The sequence below is a fragment of the Manis javanica genome, chromosome 2 (assembly GCF_040802235.1).
Source record: "Manis javanica isolate MJ-LG chromosome 2, MJ_LKY, whole genome shotgun sequence".
NCBI lineage: Eukaryota > Metazoa > Chordata > Mammalia > Pholidota > Manidae > Manis > Manis javanica.
Genome location: NC_133157.1, coordinates 167,448,995 through 167,473,086, shown reverse-complemented (window position 1 = coordinate 167,473,086; position 24,092 = coordinate 167,448,995). Strand labels below are relative to the sequence as shown.

The 24,092-nt window shown below is 40.7% G+C and overlaps 1 protein-coding gene across 15 annotated transcripts in view; it reads left to right on the top strand.

Moving 5' to 3' along the window:
- PAG1 (phosphoprotein membrane anchor with glycosphingolipid microdomains 1) overlaps positions 1 to 8,665 on the top strand; it is a 142,233-nt gene extending 133,568 nt beyond the window's left edge. For all 15 annotated transcript variants that reach the window (XM_073229761.1, XM_073229764.1, XM_073229754.1 and 12 more), the window contains one exon: positions 73 to 8,665. In XM_073229761.1, coding sequence (XP_073085862.1) covers positions 73 to 441 — 369 coding nt within the window. In that variant the 3' untranslated portion in view covers positions 442 to 8,665. The remainder of the gene's footprint in view (positions 1 to 72) is intronic.
- The last annotated feature ends 15,427 nt before the right edge of the window (positions 8,666 to 24,092 follow it).

The following is a 24,092-nucleotide window of genomic DNA, read 5'->3' as shown; positions in this document are numbered from 1 at the left end:
CTTGTCTCTAAAAAAGAGGAGGGAGAAGCTGAGCTTGAAGCTTATTTATTCAATTCATTCTTTATTTTCTAGATCTCAGCCATGTATTCATCAGTAAATAAACCTGGACAGTCAGGGAATAAATCGGGACAGTCTCTTAAAACATCAGAGTCCACCTACACTTCCATCCAAAGAGCTGCTCAGAGATCCCCCTCTTCCTGCAATGATCTCTATGCTACTGTTAAAGACTTTGAGAAAACTCCAAACAGTGTCAGCACACCTCCACCAGAACGGAGACCCAGTGAGGAGCCGGAGCCTGATTATGAAGCAATCCAGACTCTAAACAGAGAAGAAGAAAAGGCCACCCTGGAAACCAATGGCCATCATGGCCTTGCCCCAAAGGAGAATGACTACGAGAGCATCGGGGACTTACAGCAGTGCAGGGATATCACCAGGCTTTAGCACCAGAAGACAACCCCAGAGAGCACATGGTCAGCGGTTCGGGGCATTTCTTCTGTGGAAGATAAAAAGCAATGATCAGCCAATACTGTATATGCTGCTTGCATAAACTGAAGCAAGTGGCCGTGCAGTGATTGTTTCCCAGTTTCAGAAACAGTGAGGTACACACCTGGCTGCCCCCAGCGTGCCCTGCCTGCTGTGGGCACTGGCACACCCAAGCACATCTTCCTCATGCACCCTCACCCTCTGGAAAGATCCCAGCTGCCTGTGGTTTCATCCCATCAGTAACGAAAGCCAAAATGTAGGGAAGAACAGTGTTCACGAAGAGCCACACCTTCACCTGCCTATAATACTGCCAATCACAAGAGCCAGGTTTTTCTTCCTTTCTTCCCTTCTTGTGCTGTTGGCTACCAACATTCAAATGTATGGCTTTCTTCTCTGTGAAATCTTCTGATTCCTAATGGCTCATTCCAAGGAAACTTTCCAAGGCTTGGCCTCTGCTTTCAGTGTAGGTGTTATAGGATGGTAAGAAATTGTGGTTGCTGGAGACCATCAGCTCACCAATCCTCTTCACAGAGCTGGGAATCCAAACCCTGCAGGTGGATAGGTCTTGGGATGTCCCTGGGGCTCTTAAGGCCTTCGCTCCTTCTGATTTTGGCACTCCACATCAGCAGCCTCTCCCAAAGTACTTGAAGTCATGTTTAGATGCTTTATTTTATTTTTCTAGTCGTATAGTTTTCTTGACCCAGTATTTGAAACTCTTCAGAGCCTTTTCAATATTTTCAATGAATATTGTGGTACTTATATACTTGTTTTAGCCCAGAGCTCACTCCTCCAAAATAGAGAGCCTTAATCTCTATGTTGAGACACAGACCACGTATTTGGACTGCAGCCTGGCGTCCATCTCTGAAGGGCTGTGGACTTGAATATGTATTTCTGATGATCTCTGCTACCACACCAACAGTGTGGGATTTCATAAGTTAACTGCTACCCTAAGGTAATCTATCTAAAATTAAAATGCACACATTTATTTTTGTTATATAAATTTATAAGATGTTTTATGTTTAATGCCTAATTTCTAGAAAGTGCCAGAGAAAAATGTATATCAACTATTTTGGTTTTCTGTACAATGATTTATACTCTCATTTTGAAAAGATACCATAAAGCGCATCAAGCTAATTATAAATAGTTGTTATCTTTTTTTCTAATCAAGTGTTTAAAACAATGAAGGTTTTTAAAGACTCAACTTTTCAAACGGTACTTGGAACTTCTGGTCAAAATTATCTGGCTCACTGGAGAAATAAGTGGAATCAACAAAATGATTATTTTCAGTAGTTTGTGGTGGATAATACTAAAATAATTTGAAATGGTAAACTGGAAAGAATAACAGTCTATGAGTAGGGAGGACTGTGACTTATTAGCCTCATGAAGGTATTTTATAATTCCACTATGGTTGAGTTACATTTTTAAGAAAACAATGAAGAGTTCTGCAGTCCATTGCTTGCAAATTCAAATCACCTATTGGGATTTTTTTTTCCTTCATTTTACAAAAAGCAGTGACTGAAATAACTCTGATTAAGAAATCAGCCTGGTTTGAATTTAATCATCTCTTTACATTTTATAAGGCCAACATTGGAAAAGTTGTTCACTTTCTGATTTAAAAGGAACCTGGTTGAAATGCTCTTATACCATGTGGCTACCGAAAGGGAGTTTTTCCTATACTATGATAAAGAAGGGGGAAAGCAGGCAATTATTCTAAACCACTGTGACATCTGTGACTTTTCTGATTGAATAGTCTTGCAGTTATGATAAAGAATGCAATTGGAAGGATGAAGCACCTTGAAAATTCTAGGGACCAGCTCACTAGCATGTTTTCTCCATCCCTTGTGTTCACCGCTGGGTTTTGCCACTGCTCTGTAATACAGTTTTGATTTTGTAAAGTGCACTGTCAGGGTAAACCGGTTGGTTGTCATTATTTGTGCAGCCTGGTCTCCCCATGAAGACTTTGTGTGCCTAAGCACAATTGCCATTGACTAGAAGATAATGGCAGAATACCCTTGGATTAGGGAGAGTTTACCAGGAAGGCACAAGCCTTGCTCTCTGAATTCATGCCCTTCAGAAGCACTGTTTTCCTGGTGATTGAATGAGTGTGACCCAACAGTCCCCACATAACGGGGTTCCTTTGGTACTATGCATGCTTCCGTGATGTCCTTTATCAGCCCTTGACCACACAAAAGTTTTATTGTATTTCATGTCTTACTCATTGCTGAGGAAGTGTGTATGATCTCTAAAGTGTAAAACTGTTTCTAGAGACACAAACTCTTCATAAACCATCATGTCAACTTGAAATGTCATTATCAGAATTTCCCCTAGAAGTTTTCAAAGAAAGGCTATGCAACATAGGTATAATATATGCACTGAAATGTCACACTTGACTGGCCAACCCATGCTAAAACTAAGTTCTGATATAAAGTATTGAAAGTATACTTTAAAAGGAACTATAAGGCCCTCCAGTACTAATTCTGAAAGAATAAGTGATAACAGCCCATGAGGGTTGGAGGAGGGAGAAGCAGAGTCAGCTTGACGAGACAGCTCTGCTCTTTAGACCTGTGAGTACCTCACTGAGGTACATTTATAGAGGTATCTTCACTGTTTGGACCTTACAGAACTGTATTTCATAAATGTCATCATCACTTTCAATTCATTTTTTGGAAAATTTGAGGTAGAATCTTTGACTTGGACAATAGCCTATGATTTCTTTAGAAAAGTTTCATGTTAAGCTGAGTGCTACAAAGTTTAAGTATATGAAAGGCAATATAAAAAAAGAATTTACCGTGTCTTTAAAATTCAACTTTGACATCCATATTACCCATTCAATTATCATAACTTATGTTATGTGAAATTACAAAAAAAAAGATAAAAATTTTTAGAAAGTTTTTTTCTCATTGATCAGAATTATAAACTGATCTTGCCTAAAAGTAGAGTCTCTGTTTTTATTTAGATATTTTGAAAGCTTAGAAGACTTTTTTTATGATGCTTTTACTCTTTCTCACATAGAGTCAGCAGGAAAATATAACCTGTTTTCATGTGAAATATTTGAAGAAATTTTAAATTCTAGAAGGTAATTTTTGCAATATGTTTGGCCACATACATTTTTTTCCTGTCCTGCACTAAATTATATCATTGTCTATTAAAGATTTTGAAGTCACTACTCTCCTTTATGGGAAAAGACTAACTACTGATTTATCTGCCCTCAAAATCCAAGAGTTAATTCTAATTGATGCTAAATTAAGAGTATGTAGTGAACACTAATAACTAAAATTTAACCTCAGCATATCACTATATCTGTTTCTTGTATTTGACTTTCATTTTTCTAATTAGAGCATTTGCTTACTTTATAGTAACAAATTATATGTATATGATATATATTGGATATATCATACACACACACACACACACATATACATATATACACATGTATATATATAAAGTTGCTCTGGTGCTTAATTAATGAGGATGCATCCTACTTTGTATTTTGAATGTTTGTCCTACTAGTGTGATGGCTGTTGTCATAAAAGCAGAATAGAAAAAAATAATTCTCCAATAGTTTTCAATCAGTAATTACAGGAGAACCTTCTTAAATTGCCCTCATTAAATTTTTCTAGTTAATAAATTCAGATTTTAAATTGTGTCCATTATTTTCTTAGCTAAAAAATAGTGGGAGTTGGGGGGAGGGTTAAAATAGTTTTATTATATATGTGACTCACTACATAGTCAACGTCACAAGAGGAGACAAAAATGGTGTCATTCTCAGATAGGTGAGTGAGAAGAGATTCAGCTGAAGGGAACACGAGCTGCAGCACGGTGGCCCCCACCCCCACCCCCAGGTGGTAGTCGCAGAGGCCCGTTGCCACAGGGTGGCATTTCAATTCCTTCTCTTCAGAAACCAGGAGGGCTTACCACAGACTCAACAGGCCACGTGACAGCATGATGTGCAATGATAGCAGCTATGAGATGATGCCATGGCCATAATCCCAGAGCTTCAGTTCAAGACTGCATTAGGACTTTGTAAATGAGTGAATGACATTTTTTTAGTGCTCCTTGTAATAGTTGATATGGCCCGTGTGACCTAGTGATGCGTACCCAGTCAGCCTAGCTCTGACCGCTGAAAGCACGGGAGGTACCACTGGTCATTTCCTGGAAATCTTAACAGGCTTATTGTGTTGTGTCACTGGGAAAGGTTAACATATAATGTTTGGTGTTAGTAAGTGTCAGTGTGAAAAATAGGAACATATGTCTATAATATCAAATATGGCTTCTTTTTGCAGTGAAATCTAAACTCCTTGTCCTGTGGTAGTATTTTCTTGCTCTGTGTTGTCCCTTTTCTAAATATATTATTCTTGACAGTGGCATTAGACAAATTGGACACACTTAGAAAGTGTTTGACTTAAAAAAGTCAGTCCAGAAACCATGATAAATTGGAGTCTTCATCTGGAATTACCGAAGTAAATTTTTCTAATTAGAAACCATGGTCCCAAAGAGAACAAATATTCATAAATGGTTCTTTTTTTCCTACTGCTCATTTTTAAGTCTGTTCATATCCAGGCCATACTATTATACAGTCTGTTAATGTTTTCCCAAGTTCTTCTTTTATTTAAATAAGAAATAGTAGTTGAGATTCCTCTTACTGCCAGATGAAATGAGAAATACAATTTTTGTTAAGAAGGCAATTATTTTTATGCATTTTATTTGTTAATCATTTATCTTAATGCAGTTAGATGAGATGTTTCTTCGCTCACCATTTATATACTATGGTTATTCATTTTTCAAATGTATTGTACTCTAGTTGTCTCAGGTCACCTTGTGTGATGGATTGTAAAGCCTGGTAATTGTCATTCCTCAGACTTGTATATGTTAAACTGGCAACAGTAAAATGTTTTAATGTTGTTACCTTTTACTATTGTATTAATATGTCTCATGTTTTCAGGGGAAGTTTGAAATGTAGCTAAACAAATAGGAATTTGTATTTCATTGTTTATGCATTTTTTCTCATAACAATAGTTTCCATATGGTCTGTTAGGTGATCCCAATCAGTTCAAAGTACTCCTTTTATTTTTTACTCAAAAATGCTTCACAACACTTAGCAGCACCTTGATTCACTGTCTCAAAAAGTCTTTGTAATGGTCAAATTGTTCAGTTTACAGAAGAGTAGGAAAGCCATTTTCAGTACTGGGAATTTTTAAACATCAGTTAGGTCCAAAAATATCTCTTATTCTCTCAACATCTTATAATTTTTTCCCCTCCCTAACTCTAGTCCATTTAAGGATCAAGTCTAAATAATTAATTAATGAGGATACATCCTACTTTGTATTTTGTATCATGAAGCCCCCCTTTCTTCCAGCCTCACTTTGGCCCCTGCACAGAGGACTGTCTGTCACTTATATAGCACGACCCCTGGGCCCCTTCCCCACCCCAAGGCCTGTGTCTGACATCCACAGGACATCTCACCCATCACAATCCTCAGTATCCCAGGCCCTGCGTGCCTAGCAGGTTATCCAAACCACTGCCTGGCCTGTGAGCAGAGAGCTCTGCCCAGCTCCCCTTTCCCATGTCACTCACTGCCCAGATAAGGCTACAGATCCACCTAGGGAAGCAGACACTGAGGTCATTTGCCATGAGCTGTGCTAATCACACCTTTCATGAGAATGTTGGCACTAAAGGGCCATGGAAAAGAACTTCTAAGAAGTTCTATTGAGGACTCAAACTCACGAATGGAGAAAAAGTAGCCCCATGCACTAGCCAAGCGAGTATACCCGTTCTCCACTATGACGTCTCTAGAGGCTTATGTCTCCTCGAGTTCCAGGGAAGGTGAATCCTTGAAACAGAAGACCAATAATTATCTGTAAGTAGTAGGACACTGATTTTTATAAGGGGACGGGGAACCCTTTCTCATAAGAATTAATCATTTATAAGATTAATTCAGTGTAACAATTTTTAACCATGTAGCTGTTGCACCCCATCCTCAGGAATAGTGCTTATGAATCATGTTAGTTATAACTAGTTTCATCTACTCTACCAGGTCTCAAGGAAATGAGAGCGTTCGACTATCTGACTGTGGAGTTGCCAGATATGGAGAATAACTTAGCCATTTATAGGCAAACTATCTGATGTTTGGAGTGAGAAGCCGAATACCTTTTAAGTACTCCCACAGGGACAGGTGACACAGTAGCTGAGAGTTTAATGTTCTACACAACTAAAGATCCAGGGTGTTTAGTTTTGATTTAAACTTCACCGTACATCATCATAGTTAATTACTCAAATAGGAAGTCTAGAGTATAATTTTTTTCCAAATTTACAGAATAGATATCTGTTCATTCTCTTTATACATTTAATTTTTAAAAGTCCCCCTACTATACCAGTTAGGCACCCTTAATAGAACAATTAAGGCTAAAATATACATAAGCCTTGGCCCTGGGGCTGCAGTTCAGATCCGTCTTGTTGCAGTAACTGGTTTGGTTTTGCTTTCTTTTTTTTAACTTAAGTTGGAAACCACGAATTTAAAACAAACTCCTTTTCCTTTCTTAAATTTAAGGAGACAAAAATAAAATGTAACTTTAGCTCCCCATTTAGACAGTAAAGGCTTCCCTAAAAGATCTCAATGCCCTTCCCTAGGTGAAGAGACTGAACGCCTGAGTCTACCTTTCAACATTCCTTTGACAAGTTTTTATGTGTTTTTAATGTAAAATCCATAAATGAATCTGACTTGATGCTCATGACCCATCCTATCATCTTGCTTCCTTTTTTTCTGGCATTTAATTTCTGAATATAAGCTTCTCTTGTTTTCCCTGGAGCCATACTAGAAATTTAATTGCTATGGGAATGACTGCCTGCTGATTTCCCGGACAATGGGCAGCACCGTTAACATGCTTGCCTCTCAGGGAGAAGCATGTGAAAAGTGTCAGGAAAGCTGAATTTTATGTCCAAATCAACAAGTATCGAAAGAGGCCTGTATGCGTCAGATTTTGACTTTTTTTTTTTTCTCTGAGTATCAACTACATATTTGATCCTGGGGGCAAATAGTGTAGGGATCAGAAGTAAAAGTTGAACTAAGTGATATGGACAAGACTTTTCACCTCTGTGTATCTCAGTTTGTCTGTGTTTCTGGAAAAGTTGTTACCCTAACTCCCTATCTACCACCCTGATTCTCTTAGGGAGCAAACTGTGTACAAATAAGAAATAGTATCTCTAAGATTTAAATTATTACTTAGATGTTTTCCTCTTTGTAAACTTGGGAATAAACCTGGTTTGTGCATAGCATATGGCCACTAAAACTATAATTTGTAGGTAATGAGACACATTATTTTGAGTATGTTTCATTTAAAGACTTTTAACTTTGTTTAATTGAGAAAAGAAACTCCTCAAAATGAAAAAACAAAACCAACAAAAGACTTCCATAAACTCTTTCTAGAAAAGTGTAGCATCAGTCTAACACCTACCCCAGAGTGTTCATTTCCTGTCGATAGTATTTCAACAATGGGAGAATTTTTCCTTGGAAAACTGAATTGAGGTGTTGAATTAAATTCTCAGAGGGGACAATTTAGGTTAAATTCTGGTTTTAGAGAAAAGAGCTCGTGCTCTGTGCTCTCTCTTCCAGCATTGACTTTACCATGCAACCTTGAGCAAATAATTTAACTGCTTTGTGCCTCAGTTTCTCCATATACAAAATGGGGATAATGATACCAACCATTGCCTACCTCATAGGGATGTTATGGGGACAAATGATATAATATAGATAAACACAAATGCTTTGCTCTCTGGAAGAAAGGTGCTATATAAATTGAAGTTATGTTGTTTTTAATGATCCAATTATTACGTTTAAATAATAGCAATACTGTTAGTCATGTTAACAAGAAGTTTCAAATTGATGTGTATTTACAATTCTCTTCTGTGACCAGATCTTGATCATTCATCCAATAATAGTACCTAAGGAATTGAAATGGGGTATTTGTTTCCTGTGTGTTTCTGCCCATAGTATTTCTATTCTGAATGTTCCCCAAAAGCTGGAGTTTAATTTGTAATATCTTATAGTTTACATGTAATGAACAGTATTCAAGACGTGTCTAAAAGTATAATTATATGTAAATAGCAGGTGCACTGTAATTAAAGGCACTTATCAAATTGTCTTTTGTTCTTTTTTAATTGCAATAAATGTCAATTTTATATAAAAGCTTGCTAAAATTCATTTAGTATATGGGAAGGTCAAGAATGGCTAATTTATATGCCTTTAGATCATAACCAGGGTTTTGGGATTTTGGCAATCAATTCACCACCATGACAGGAAGGACAATGACCAGAGTATATTGGTTAGAGTTATGAGCTGCTGAAAAGGGCCTGAGTTTGAGTCCCAGCTCCATGATGACTTGGAAGAAGGTGTTAGGTTTTGTCTGTGCCCCTGCTTCCACATAAGAAGTGAGGGAAGATAGTACAGCACTCCTAACAAGGGGGTCTTGGGGATTCAATGAGGTACTGAGCATGGTACACAGAAAATGCTGAATGCTTTGTAAATGCTAATAGATCATCTTCACAACAAGCCTGGGAGATTTTTGATGACGTCTACCACACTGTCAGCCATTCCTGTGAAGAAAAGCAACTTGAGAGCAAATAGTGCCCTGGGCCCTGGGGAAAACCCACCTGCTTGCTCGCACCCCAGCAGGAAGGCTCAGGGCAATGACTTGCATTAGCATTTGACCCTGGCTGCTGCCTTCCTAGTACCTGGAGCCAGTCCCTGGGTCCTAAACATGAAGCCACTGAGGGTTTTTTTTGTGATGCCTGTCTCCCTTTTGTCTGGGCCTTAAACTCCAGGATACCCCCAAACTCACAAATTGCCTCTTATTAGACCCCCCTATTCCCCTCCCTGGCCCTTCCCAGGTCCCCTCCCTGAACTCCATCTTATCTGCACATTAATAAATACCCTGCTCCATTCCCCCAGGGACTGACTTGCTTGTTTCCAGTGAACTGACTTTTCCCTGTCCAGCAGGTTACTTCCCAACTCCTAGTTTAAGCAGCTTGCTGCCTATTGCAGTCTTCAGCCAAACCTCCCACACTCTCTCTGTGGGTACTGCAAACCTGTGAGAGGCTGCTGGGTGTATTTGGGAATGGGGGATGCAAAGGAGAGAGTAATGGCATCCACAGATCACACCACAACTACAAATGCCTGCCGTGCCCTTGCAGGCTTAGCCTGCTGCCTCCAACCTGCAACTGCCTGTCCCATGTCAAAGGGTCTCAGCTGCTTCCAAATCCCAGGCAGGGTTGGGGGGTTAGTGTGTCTCAGCTCCATCTAGGACTTTGCTTTCTTATTCATGATGCAAAGCAATGGTGACAACCCCAAGGCAAATGCAGGGAGAGCCTGGCCATCTCAGTTTCAAACCCCTGCTTCACTTCTCACATGTAGGGAAAATTTCCTCTCCCAATCCCCTTCTGCCAACAGAGGATCAGAGCTAAAAGTTTGCTGAGTCTTTAGCTCACAGAACCAGGTTTCCCACCCGGGATACTACCTGAGGAATCTGAAGCTTCAGAGCTCAGCAGTTTGGTAGGTTTCCTGTCACCTGTAGAATGGAGTAGTTTTTACAATTCTGCAGAGGTGCATATCTAGGTAGGACATAGTAGATATTTAATAAGTGTTCTTTAAGGAGAATGGAGAATTCTGAGACCCTAGTTAAGGAAAGCCAGATATTCCACTGTTTTTTGGCACTGTTAAAAATTACCCATCGGAGGGAGCCAAGATGGCGGCGTGAGTAGAGCAGCAAAAATCTCCTCCCAAAACCATATATATCTATGAAAATATAATAAAGACAACTCTTCCTAAAAGAGAGACCAGAGGACACAGGACAACATCCAGACCGCATCCACACCTGCAGAACTCAGCGCCTCATGAAGCAGGTAAGATATAAACCCTGGCCCAGTGGGTCCCGAGCGCCCCTCCCCCAGCTCCTGGTGGGAGGAGAGGAGTCAGCAGGGAGGGAGAAGGAGCCCAGGACTGCTGAACACCCAGCCTAAGCCACCCGCACGAGAGCACAGACACAGTGCATGCATGGGGTCCTGGATACTAGGGAAACAGGGAGGCAGGACCGGTGAACGGATGCCTGAGGCCGACACCAGAGAACAAAGAAACAGGAGCGGTCATTTTTTTTTTTTTTGGCGACTGCTTTTTGGAAGTCTTAAAGGGACAGGGACCCCAATACAAGGGAAACAGGGCAGCAAGACCGGTGAGTGGGTGCCTGAGACCGGCACCTGAGGACAAAGGAAACAATGTGTTTTTCTTTTTTTTAATTATTGATTTAATTTTTTGTTGTTGTTGTTGCTGTTGTTGTTTTGGTTTGGAGAGTGCTTTTTGGAAGTCTTAAAGGGGCAGGGCAGGACACTTAGTCCAGAGGCAGAGAATCTGGGGATCTCTGTGCACTCTAACTCCCTGGGCACATGGAACATTCTCCAGAATAGACCACATACTAGCCCACAAAAAGAGCCTCAGTAAATTCCAAAATATTGAAATTCTACCAACCAATTTTTCAGACCACAAAGGTATAAAACTTGAAATAAATTCTACAAAGAAAACAAAAAGGCTCACAAATACATGGAGGCTTAACAACATGCTTCTAAATAATCAATGGATCAATGAACAAATCAAAATAGAGATCAAGGAATATATAGAAACAAATAACAACAACAACACAAAGCCCCAACTTCCGTGGGACGCAGCGAAAGCAGTCTTAAGAGGAAAGTATATAGTGATCCAGGCACACTTGAAGAAGGAAGAACAATCCCAAATGAACAGTCTAACATCACAATTATCAAAACTGGAAAAAGAAGAACAAATGAGGCCTAAAGTCAGCAGAAGGAGGGACATAATAAAGATCAGAGAAGAAATAAACAAAATTGAGAAGAATAAAACAATAGCAAAAATCAATGAAACCAAGAGCTGGTTCTTTGAGAAAATAAACAAAATAGATAAGCCTCTAGCCAAACTTATTAAGAGAAAAAGAGAATCAACACAAATCAACAGAATCAGAAATGAGAATGGAAAAATCATGACAGACTCCACAGAAATACAAAGAATTATTAAAGACTACTATGAAAACCTATATGCCAACAAGCTGGAAAACCTAGAAGAAATGGACAACTTCCTAGAAAAATACAACCTCCCAAGACTGACCAAGGAAGAAACACAAAAGTTAAACTAACCAATTACGAGCAAAGAAATTGAAACGGTAATCAAAAAACTACCCAAGAACAAAACCCCAGGGCTGGACGGATTTTCCTCGGAATTTTATCAGACACACAGAGAAGACATAATACCCATTCTCCTTAAAGTTTTCCAAAAAATAGAAGAAGAGGGAATACTCCCAAACTCATTCTATGAAGCCAACATCACCCTAATACCAAAACCAGGCAAAGACCCCACCAAAAAAGAAAATTACAGACCAATATCCCTGATGAATATATATGCAAAAATACTCAATAAAATATTAGCAAACAGAATTCAACAGCATATCAAAGGGATCATACACCATGACCAAGTGGGATTCATCCCAGGGATGCAAGGATGGTACAACATTCGAACATCCATCAACATCATCCACCACATCAACAAAAAGAAAGACAAAAACCACATGATCATCTCCATAGATGCTGAAAAAGCATTTGACAAAATTCAACATCCATTCATGATAAAAACTCTCAGCAAAATGGGAATAGAGGGCAAGTACCTCAACATAATAAAGGCCATATATGATAAACCCACAGCCAACATTATACTGAACAGCGAGAAGCTGAAAGCATTTCCTCTGAGATCGGGAACAAGACAGGGATGCCCACTCTCCCCACTGTTATTTAACATAGTACTGGAGGTCCTAGCCATGGCAATGAGACAAAACAAAGAAATACAAGGAATCCAGATTGGTAAAGAAGAAGTTAAACTGTCACTATGTGCAGATGATATGATATTGTACATAAAAAACCCTAAGACTCCACTCCAAAACTACTAGAACTGATATCGGAATACAGCAAAGTTGCAGGATACAAAATTAACACACAGAAATCTGTAGCTTTCCTATACACTAACAATGAACCAAAGAAAGAGAAATCAGGAAAACAATTCCATTCACAATTGCATCAAAAAGAATAAAATACCTAGGAATAAACCTAACCAAAGAAGTGAAAGACCTATACCCTGAAAACTACAAGTCACTCTTAAGAGAAATTAAAGGGGACACTAACAAATGGAAACTCATCCCATGCTCATGGCTAGGAAGAATTAATATCATCAAAATGGCCATCCTGCCCAAAGCAATATACAGATTTGATGCAATCCCTATGAAATTACCAGCAACATTCTTCAATGAACTGGAACAAATAATTCAAAAATTCATATGGAAACACCAAAGACCCCGAATAGCCAAAGCAATCCTGAGAAAGATGAATAAAGAAGGGGGGATCTCACTCCCCAACTTCAAGCTCTACTACAAAGCCATAGTAATCAAGACAATTTGGTACTGGCACAAGAACAGAGCCACAGACCAGTGGAACAGATTAGAGACTCCAGAAATTAACCCAAACATATATGGTCAATTAATATTTGATAAAGGAGCCATGGACATACAATGGCAAAATGACAGTCTTTTCCACAGATGGTGCTGGCAAAACTGGACAGCTACATGTAGGAGAATGAAACTGGACCATTGTCTAACCCCATACACAAAAGTAAATTCGAAATGAATCAAAGACCTGAATGTAAGTCATGAAATCATAAAACTCTTAGAAAAAAACATAGGCAAAAACCTTTTAGACATAAACATGAGTGACCTCTTCTTGAACATATCTCCCCGGGCAAGGAAAACAACAGCAAAAATGAACAAGTGGGACTATATTAAGCTGAAAAGCTTATGTACAGCAAAAGATACCATCAATAAAACAAAAAGGAACCCTACAGTATGGGAGAATATATTTGAAAATGACAGATCCGATAAAGGCTTGATGTCCAGAATATATAAAGAGCTCACATGCCTCAACAAACAAAAAACAAATAACCCAATTAAAAAATGGGCAGAGGAACTGAACAGACAGTTCTCTAAAAAAGAAATACAGATGGCCAACAGACACATGAAAAGATGCTCCACATCACTAATTATCAGAGAAATGCAAATTAAAACTACAATGAGATATCACCTCACACCAGTAAGGATGGCTGCCATCCAAAAGACAAACAACAACAAATGTTGGCGAGGCTGTGGAGAAAGGGGAACCCTCCTACAATGCTGGTGGGAATGTAAATTAGTTCAACCATTGTGGAAAGCAGTATGGAGGTTCATCAAAATGCTCAAAACAGACCTACCATTTGACCCAGGAATTCCACTCCTAAGAATTTACCCTAAGAACGCAGCAATCAAGTTTGAGAAAGACAGATGCACCCCTATGTTTATCGCAGCACTATTTACAATAGCCAAGAATTGGAAGCAACCTAAATGTCCATCGGTAGATGAATGGATAAAGAAGATGTGGTACATATACATAATGGAATACTACTCAGCCATAAGAAGAGGGCAAATCCTACCATTTGCAGCAACATGGATGGAGCTAGAGGGTATTATGCTCAGTGAAATAAGGCAAGCGGAGAAAGAGAAATACCAAATGACTTCACTCATCTGTGGAGTATAAGAACAAAGGAAAAACTGAAGGAACAAAACAGCAGCGGAATTACAGAACCCAAGAATGGACTAACAGGTACCAAAGGGAAAGGGACTAGGGAGGATGGGTGGGTAGGGAGGGATAAGCTGGGGGAAGAAGAAAGGGGGTATTAAGATTAGCATGCATGGGGGGAGAGGGAGAAAGGGGAGGGCTGTACAAGACAGAGAAAACAAGTAGTGATTCTACAACATTTTGCTATGCTGATGGACAGTGACTGTAAAGTGGTTTATAGTGGGGACCTGGTATAGGGGAGAGCCTAGTAAACATAATATTCTTCATGTAAGTGTAGATTAAAGATAAAAAAAAAAAGGAAAGAAAGAAAGTAAAGGGGGATTACTCCTTGATAGCATAAAACTAACCGTAAATCAATGATTAATGCATGCTTTAAATATCCTTAATTTTGACCACTTAAAGGGTGTCAGATGATCTGCTATGGAGGTACACTTTTCTGATAATATTCCTTTCTCTTAAAAAAAAAAACAGTTCCTGTGTGGTGACCTCTGATGAGTTCTACACAATGGTATAAAGGGCATATCAAAGTGTGGGCAAAGGGTCTGTTTGTGTTTATACAGAGGATCAAAGCCTAATTTGGCTATCCAGAAAATGAACTTAGATACAATATGAAGAAGAACTTCCAACATCAGCACTCTCTGGAAGACTCATATCAGAAGATGATCATCAAAAAGCTCAACAAAGATCTAGGCGATGCTGCAGGTGTAGCTGCATCCATCCCTCCAGTTCCCTGGACTTGCCATTGGAATGAAGAAGGAGATATCTAACCTGGCCTGTGCTTTCAGTAAAACAACAAATTTGACTGGAGCTATACTGTTGGAACTCAACCAAGAATTAGGAGAAGTGCTAGGTGTAGCGCTCCAAAATCTTACAACTACAGACTATCTACTGTTAAAAGAACATATGGGATGTGAACAGTTCCCAGGAATGGGCTGTTTTAATTTGTCTGATTTCTCTCAGACTATTCAAGTACAATTGGACAATATCCATCATATCATAGACAAATTTTCACAAATGCCTAGGGTGCCTAACTGGTTTTCTTGGCTTCACTGGAGATGGCTGGTAATTATAGATCTGCTTTGGTTATGTAACTGTATTCCTATTATGTTAATGTGTGTGCACAATTTAATTAGTAGTTTAAAACCTATACATGCTTAAGTTACTCTACAAGAAGATATGTCAAAGAAATAATCAATCCTCCCATGTTTTCTTCTGTCTGCTACCTCTATAGCTTTTCTTCTTCCTTCCTAATTATAACCCTTATATAGAATTCGTGCCTCATAACAAATTTACTGAGTATCATAATTCCTCCAAGTGGTAAAGATACCTCAAGACAAATTCTGGGCATAGAAGCCACAGGGCATAAATCTGCAAAGAAGTAAAAAGCTAACCTTTTCAAACAATATGGCTTCTCTCTCACTTACCAACTTTACATCTCCCTGTACGGCCCCAGAAGATGACTGGTTAGCCAGAGACAGGTAAGATTCCTCAAGGGAGGAACAACCTAAGACAGGCACAGTAGCAGGGGGGCCATCAGGTGAGAAATTGGGGATCAACAGTGGTGAGACTTAGAACCTCACCCCCTCTGTTTTGAGAGAAATCTTCTGCATCCGTGGATGTTTTAATGCCCCTGTCTAGCTTGGATTAACACATAGTCTACAGGCACACACCTGATCATCTACATTTGCTCTCTTACAACACTAAACTATGTTTTCTACCTTTATCTTGCATCCACCTACCACTTCAGCATTTTATTAAAAATAAAAATAATAATAATAATAAAGGGAGAAATGTGGGATCCACATATAAATCAAGTATAAAAATCAAACGAATATTCATATTGACCTGATTGTTTATAGTTCATAATGTATGATCAAAACCGAAAGTTTCTGTGATGACTGCCCTTGTACTGTTCACCATGTAAGAACTTATTCACTATGTAAGAATTTGTTCACCATGTAAGAACTTGTTTGTTATGCTTCAGAAGATTGGAGACTGATGAGAATTAGGCTTGGGGTGGATTAATGATTGTGCATTATTGAGCATTGACTCCCCTATACAGAATTTTATTGTTGTTAACAACCATTTGATCAATAAATATGAGCGATGCCCTCTCAAAAAAAAAAAAAAACCCATTGGTCCATCTTCTTACCTCTGTGAATGCAAGCTACATTATGATTATCATTACTGTACCTTTTCAGAAAATCACCATTCTGGTACTGGCTCTCATCCCAGATGATTCTTAAAATCTCAAGGTTGGACTTTGGGTGCTGCAAAGCCAACTGTCTACCAGGCACATCTGCTTCCACGATTTCTCCACGTGATATACCAATCTCATCTCAAAATGTGATCATCTGGACTGCAGTGCATCTTGCCCTTGCATGCTTCTGTCCTGGTTGCCTTTTGGAGTATTTTTAGCTTTGACATGCCTCCATTTCATGTACTACAGCTTCCTGCATACAGCAAGCACTAAATAATTGTTTGATCTAATTTGAATTCTCACTCCTATCATCCACAGTCCTAGGAGCCTTTCTTAGACTACTGTTTATAATCTCAGGATTTTATGCTTGAGCTCTTCCCATACCAAAGGCTCTCTGTGACTGTGAATCTCTAAAGAGAAGGCAGAGTAACAAGGTCAGGATGTCCTCCAAGTTAAAACAGCCCAAAAGCCATGTCCAGGGGAAGAAGGAAAACATCTGACATGTAGATAAACAGCATCACAACCTGGCAGAGTTGTCTTCCAAAACAAACAAGTTGTTCAAAGCAAACAGCTTTAAAGGCTCAGGTCCAAGATAAAAATAATAACTGTGACATCAAAGTAGAAAAACAAATTATCAGGAAAACAAAGGAAACTACAGGAAAACCATAAAATATTTACTGAGCATTTACTATGTGCAAGGTGCTCAAAGGCAGCAATAGAAGAAAGACAAACTCCTGCCTCAGTGCTTACCTTTAGATGCATGATGTGCACAGTTAAATTCCCCAGGTATTCAGCTTCTCAGTTTCTCAGCTGGTTGTCCCAAGTCTCTAAAGATCTACTTTAGATACAGGAGTCCAGAAGGGCCTCTGTGAACCAGTCACAGTGAAGGTGAAACTAAAAAGGATGACAGAGGGAGAGCATTCCAGGCATGTGACACAGCCACCACCAAGACTCCAAACCAAGAAAACCTAGCTCTTCCCACACAAGTGTATACAAGTCAAGAGGGGGTCAGCCTGCGGGCCTCCTGGCCTTCTCATTCCCCGTCATTCTTGCCCTTGTCCAGCTAGTCCCCATCCTAAGTGTCTCTGTGGTACCTCAAGTCAACCTTCCACTCTGACACCAGAATTATCCTTCAAAAAAGCAAGCTTGCTTAGGCAGGAGAAAAGGACAGGCTACCCAAAACATAGTAAGTACCTGCTATTTCCTAGGCATTACCCTAGATTTGGGGGATGCAGCAGTACATAAAAATAGGCAAGGATTCCGTTCTAATGAAGCTTAAATGAAAAATGACTTATCAAAAGAAATTTCAGACCATAAATGTGATGAGTAAAATAAACAAGGCATAAGGCATAATAAAGTGATAAAATAGAGAGTGCCTTGGTTTATGGGGGTGGGAGCGTGTTTTATATTGGGTGCTCAGGGAAGGCCTGAATGACCTGAAGCAGCCACCTAAAACTTGGGGAGGAAAACATTCCAAGGGGAGAAAATGTCAAATGTAAAGGCCCTGAGAAAAGAAGCTGGTATGTTCCAGGTCTACAGCAGAGGCAAAGGGTGGTTGCACCACAGCAATGGAAAATGGTGAAAAGGGAGTGAAAAAGCGGGCAGAGCCAGATCCCACACAGTGGAGCAGATTAAAATAAGGAATTGTATTGTGGGTCTAGAAGCAAAGGGAAACCACTGAAAGACTATTAACAAGAATTCAGCAACAATTGGTCTTCCATATGAAATATAACATAAAATTGGGTTCCCAACTTACACCATAAATGGAAATGAATTTCAGATGGATTGGAAAGATCATCATAAAGAACAATTAATCTCCAAAAGCATACCACAAGTTAAATATCCTTAAATACTCTTATTTATACAAATGATCAAACTGAGGCCCAGAATAGCCATCTTATAGTGGCAAAGAGGATTTGAACTCAGGTCATTCCACTCTAGGCCTGAGTTCTTAATCATAATTATGCAATGGGAGATTTTTATTATGGTTTAGAACCCAAGTATCTTAAGCAATACACAAAAAACACAAATGATAAAGGAAAAAAATAGATATATTTGACTTATAAATTTGTGAAACCTCTTTATAAAAGCTTAAAAATGTGCATTAGTGGAGGAAGCAACATACGTAAGATCGGCAGTATCTCTTTCTCTCACTGCCACATTCTTACTCACCTACAAGTGTGTTTGCACATAGTAGGAACTCAGTAAACAAGTTGAAAGGATGAAAGTTTATTTGGAGCTGATGCACCAAGATCTATGTGATGTGCTGATTCAAAGATGAATCATAAAGATGTACCCCAGGACCAGAAGGTGAGATCTTTATCTTCCAGGTTATGCAGGTAGCATTTGCAGATATAATGGCAGAGTTAAGGGGCTTCAGTCTGAGGTCCTTGGAGTTTGTACTGAGGTGTGCTTGAGAACAGAGGCAAGGAGAACAGGTTGGATGGGGTGGGGGTGGGGGGCTTTACCAAGACAGAGAGAACAGGGAAAAAACAATGCTAACTCTAAACATAAGTAGATAGTAGAACATAAGAAGTCTGACAACTGATGAGATGCAGGGGGTTGGGGCATAGAGATGGCAAGATGATTCGTGGGTTTCTGAATAGACAATGATCGTATTAATGGACCACAAATATAGAGGAAGAGGGTTTGAAGGGATGCGGGTAAGTAATGATTTCAGTTTGAGCTTAGAATACTCACCTCTCTATTTCCACAACTAAACATGGTATTTACCTATTTTCTATTGGTTTCATAACTATTTAGTAATATTGCTTTGAGCTTCTTGGTGGTGAAGCCCCATTAAACAGACATGAGACAAAAATCAGTGGGTCCTTCCCTGTGAGGACTTAAGGACGGAGTTTGCTGAAAACAGTTAACCTAGTTTACATTAACCCCAGCCCCAGTGAGTAAGTGTTAAGCTAGATTATGATCACAGCCAGTGCTGGATGAAAAACGCTACAGTTACTTGAATAAAGACCAGCATGGTAACTGAACAGCAACTCTGTGAAAGCGAGAGCCGGCCAGCAGTCAGAGGAAAAAGAACCCACCGGGAATGAAGCTCTCTCCCGACCAGTTCAGTAACACCCAATTAACGTCTTTTAAATTGAGGTAAAAATAATTTTCCCACCAAGAAAAAAAAAGTCCCTGCTCTCTCCTGTTATTCATTACTCATGAATTACTGAGAATCCTTCAAAGGAAGTGTGTTTAGTTCAGAGATTCTGGTCGTCAGTCAGTTACTGTAAGCGTGCTCTTCTCTAGGGTCCTCAGCGTGCCAGCACTGTGTCCTCCAGGCCCTGCTTTCTCTGGGCTTGGAAACCAGATGTCCCTCTCGCCATGGCCCGCACAATCGGGACTTTATAACCAGACAGCGGGGATTTCAGCTAAGGTCATGCTCTCTTTTGCAGTTTAAACAAAACTGGTGGCCATAGATAGTGGAAAGTCCAAAGTTGTACCATCATTTCTGCGGAGCAAGGGGCCTTCAGCACATGCCGCTCTTCTCAGCTCCTGCCGCGGCTGGCCACCTTCCTGTTCTGAGACGAACCACCTTCCAAATTTCCCTCAAGAATCACTCACACAAAACATTTATGAAGGTCACAGATGTTGCTGCAGGTATAGTTAGAACTGAACATTAAGCATCTCGGCTGCACCGCAGGCACCCACCCCTGGCGTTCTTGCTCTGCCCACCTTGCCTTCCTAGCTCCTCATCGGAATATGCTGTGCAATTCTGTTCTCCGCTCCAGCCAAGCCCTTCCCTTACATAGTCTACCACTAATTAACAGCCTCCTAGATACAAAAGATCAGCCACTCTGGGTTCCTCTCTTTGTAGCTAAGATACACTGGCAGTAGCTTTAAAGTTTCATTTCTTTTCTTCTCTTCCACAAAACAGCCTGAGTTGCACTGTATATCTGGGTCCACAAAGTAGCCACATCAAAGTAAACCCTTTAACCAACCCACTGAAACTAGATTTTTGCTTTCAAAAAAAAAAAAAAAAAGTAGACTTCACCACGTGGCCCCGGTCGTAACTATCATTTTAAATCTGTTATGTGCAGATGCCTTCTTACAGCCAATGAGTGCTGGGTCCCATTCACTCTTTCATTCATTCATCAAATAATTACTGAGTATTTAACGTGCCAGCACTGCATTTCCCTCCAAGAAAAGTAGGTCTACAGTTGAAGAGAGTGGGGATTAGTGTCTGATTCCAAGTCAGCTTTTGAGAAACTAAATGCTATTATGTGTGTCTGGGTTGAAGATGAGATAAGATTTCTACCCCGACCAGCTCAGTGTAGAGTCTGAGTTACCACCCCCTCAAAAATATCCTTCAGGTTTCACAAACAGTGTTAGAGCTAGAATGAATCTGAGCTCACTTAATTTGTCTGCCTCCTTTTACAGATGAAGACACAGAGGTCAGGAAAGACAAAGTGATTTCCTTCTGGGGTTGCATTTGGTAAGTCACCACAATACAGTCCTTGGAAGGAACTGTGAAAAGGGACCGTTTGGAAAGGCAGTGTGGGAAAGTGATGTTTGCATTCAAATCCCAGTAGTGCCTCTCATTCCCTATTTAACCTTTGTCAAGTTACCTAGCCACTCTGCCTGTTCCGTCTGAGTATCTATCTGTAAGAATGTGACAATACTAGCATCAAAGGATTATGTGAAATAACATTTAAGAAAGTGTCTGACTTACTACCTCTCAGCATGTTTAGTTTTCTTTGTCCCTTCCCTCAGAGACCCTGTCCCTTTACAGTACAGGCAAGAAAAGATGCCCATTTACCATCCTTCCCCCCTGTGCAGGTCTTACACATGCATGCACACACACACACACACACACACACACACACGCTGTGACTCCCTCCCTATGAGCATGGGCCACCCAGCCTGCTCACCAGCACTGAGGGTGGCGGCCACTGCAGACCTCATGAGGGGTTCACTGTTAATTTCAAGGACTACTTCAGGTTCCCCACGACAACCTGCCACAGCGCACTCTCCTCATTGGAGCCTGCAAACCTGAAAGGGTACAATGCCAGACGCCACACCGGAGACGCTTTCTGTCTGCCTTTAATTAATTTCTTTGTTTCACTTGAAAAGACATCTTTAGTTGTCTAATCCACCCTGTGTTTTGGCTGCAGTACAAGACTCTAATTCAGCTGTGGAAAGTGGTTAACTTCTAATTTAGCGATAGCAAGGTGAGAAACCAGCCCCTTCTCCCAGGAATCTAAGACAACAGCATAATGTGAGTGGTGTTCATACTCCTGAACCTAGCAGGCAAGATTTGGAGGAATTAAAGTTGCACCACTTTTGGGTCCTTGACTCATTTATAAATATTTAGAAATTAAACCATCAGAGTACTATAATAAGATACTCCGTCTTCAGTAAGGAATCACTTATCTGATTTATGGTGTGTGCATTTTAGATTAAACAATGCTGGTGATGACAAGAAAGGACACACTGGTGTCTTCCGTAAGATGGATCTTTCTGAGAGCAACTAGGAAGACCTTACAAACAGCTGTACCAAGCTAAGAAGGAGCATGACACTTTGTCAATGCCAAGTACCGAGAGCCCACGTAAGCATTCAATATTTGTCAAATGAACAAATGAGTGAGTGAATGGAAATGATATTGCCACATTTGCCATTTTCATTCATGAGCCCCCCTATGAAGACTCAGTTCAGAAACATGAGTTGGATTCCTAGTCCCTGCAACTTATACATTATATCCTAGCCTCTATATCAACTAGCGGCAAATGCCCTCCCAAACTTCCTAGCACCTCCCCCCATTGATGGCAGGGCTCATTAGTGATGGAGGGGAGTCTGTTCTTCCCTGAACTTACCCCAAAGCTGCTTCTGCTGCTCGCACCTTAGCTTGTTTCTCCAGGTCCCTGCAGGGCTTGGGGACAGTGGAAGCATGGTAAAGAGGGTGAAAGAAAAGTAAAACACCATTAACTTGGCTGTCCAGTCGCTCCATCTGCTGTCTCTGGCTCTCTGATGGGGAGAATCAGTAGGACCTCCAGAGATGGCCAAAGGGGCCACCAGCATGGCCCCAGCAGCAGCCTCACATTGGCTGAGCCAGGAGCCCAGCAGGCAGGTCTCCAGGGCTGAGTTCCTTCTGAATGATGCTCTTGGTGTCTGGGAGCACCCACATCCCCGTCCCACCTAACACTGCAAATCAGCACTGCCTCACTCCGCACCTGCTCTCCCACATGTCTCCCCCAGCCTCCCAGCTTCTAACTCCCAACCAGGATCAGGCATCAGTCTTTGGGGGTGACAGCAGTCCCTCCCAGAAACTCTCCCTGCACTCATCCATCCCCAGTGGCTATGCAGAGATGGGTGTCCGAGCACCTGCAGCTCAGCCAGCCCCCAGCCATGGGGAGTGGGCCAGTCTACCTGTGCCACTCTCTTGCCTCACGGATCTGCCAATCTCTACTCTTGAATCCTTCCCTCACCAAGCCTGGGGAGCAGGTGAACACCCCTTGTAACACACACAAAGGGGACAAGAGAAGAGCCCTCCTTACAGAGTACCTTCACAAAGTTACTTCCAATCTCCCACCATTTCTTCCATAGGCTGTTGAGGATAACAGGCATTGGGCTGGTTTTGTTATCCTTTAGAAAGTTCTGTGGGTATCTGCCCCTGTTACCTCTTGTTTTCAATGTTGAGGGCTGTATTCATTTCCTTTTGCTGCTGAAATAAATTACTACAAACTTAGTGGCTTAAAACAACACAAATGCATGATCTTATACTTACTGCTGTGGACTTGCAGAAGTCCAGCATGGTCTCATGGAGCCAAAGTCAAGGTGCTGGCCAGGCTGTGTTCCTTCTCGTGTCTGCCCTCTAGGGGCGAGCCCATTCCCTGACCTCTCTAGGCTTCTAGAGCCTGCCTGACTTCCTTCACTCGGGTCACACCACTCCAACTTCTGCTTCTATCATCACATCTTCTCCAACTCTGACCTTCTTGCCTCCTCTTTTAAGGACCCTTTCACTTATATTGAGCCCACTTAGATAATCCAGGATAACCTCCCCATTGCAAGATTCTTAACTGAATCATGTCTGTAAAGACCCTTTTTCCATGTAACCTAACAAATTCACAGCCTCCACAAATAGGATGTGGACATGTTTAGGGGTGAGGGTGTGAGCATACTTTTTTGCCTACCAGGGGACCTTTGGCTGAAACACTAAAAAAAGAAAGAAATCAGGGAAAACCCATTCCACATTTTATCATAACAGCCACATGATCATTTTCTCCATAGTATGCTTCATTATTATGTCATGCCTACCCACTTACTTTCTGTCTCCTCTTCTCAGCTGCACATGGCTCACTGCTGTACACCAGCCCCTGACACAGCACCTGGTACATTGCACATGCCCAAGTACATGAAATTCTGAAAACACCAGCATTTAAGAGGTGCATCAAGGGAAAGAAGACCATAAAGAGATAGAAAAGATGCATGAATTGTATGAATCGTCATTACACAGAAGATGATGCCACAGAAACCAAAGAAGTAGAAAAATTAAAAAGCAGTTGACCGGGGACATCAGATGTGTGGAGAGGAGGCACAGAACCAGGATAACTGGGGAATTAGAAGGGTAGTGTGGGCATTAGAGAGATCAGTTTCAGTAAAGCTGTCACGTAGAGGCACAAAGACATTAGACTGAAGAAATATTTTGAGGAAAGGAAATACAACAGCTACTCTTTCAAAAAGTCTGGCAGCTTG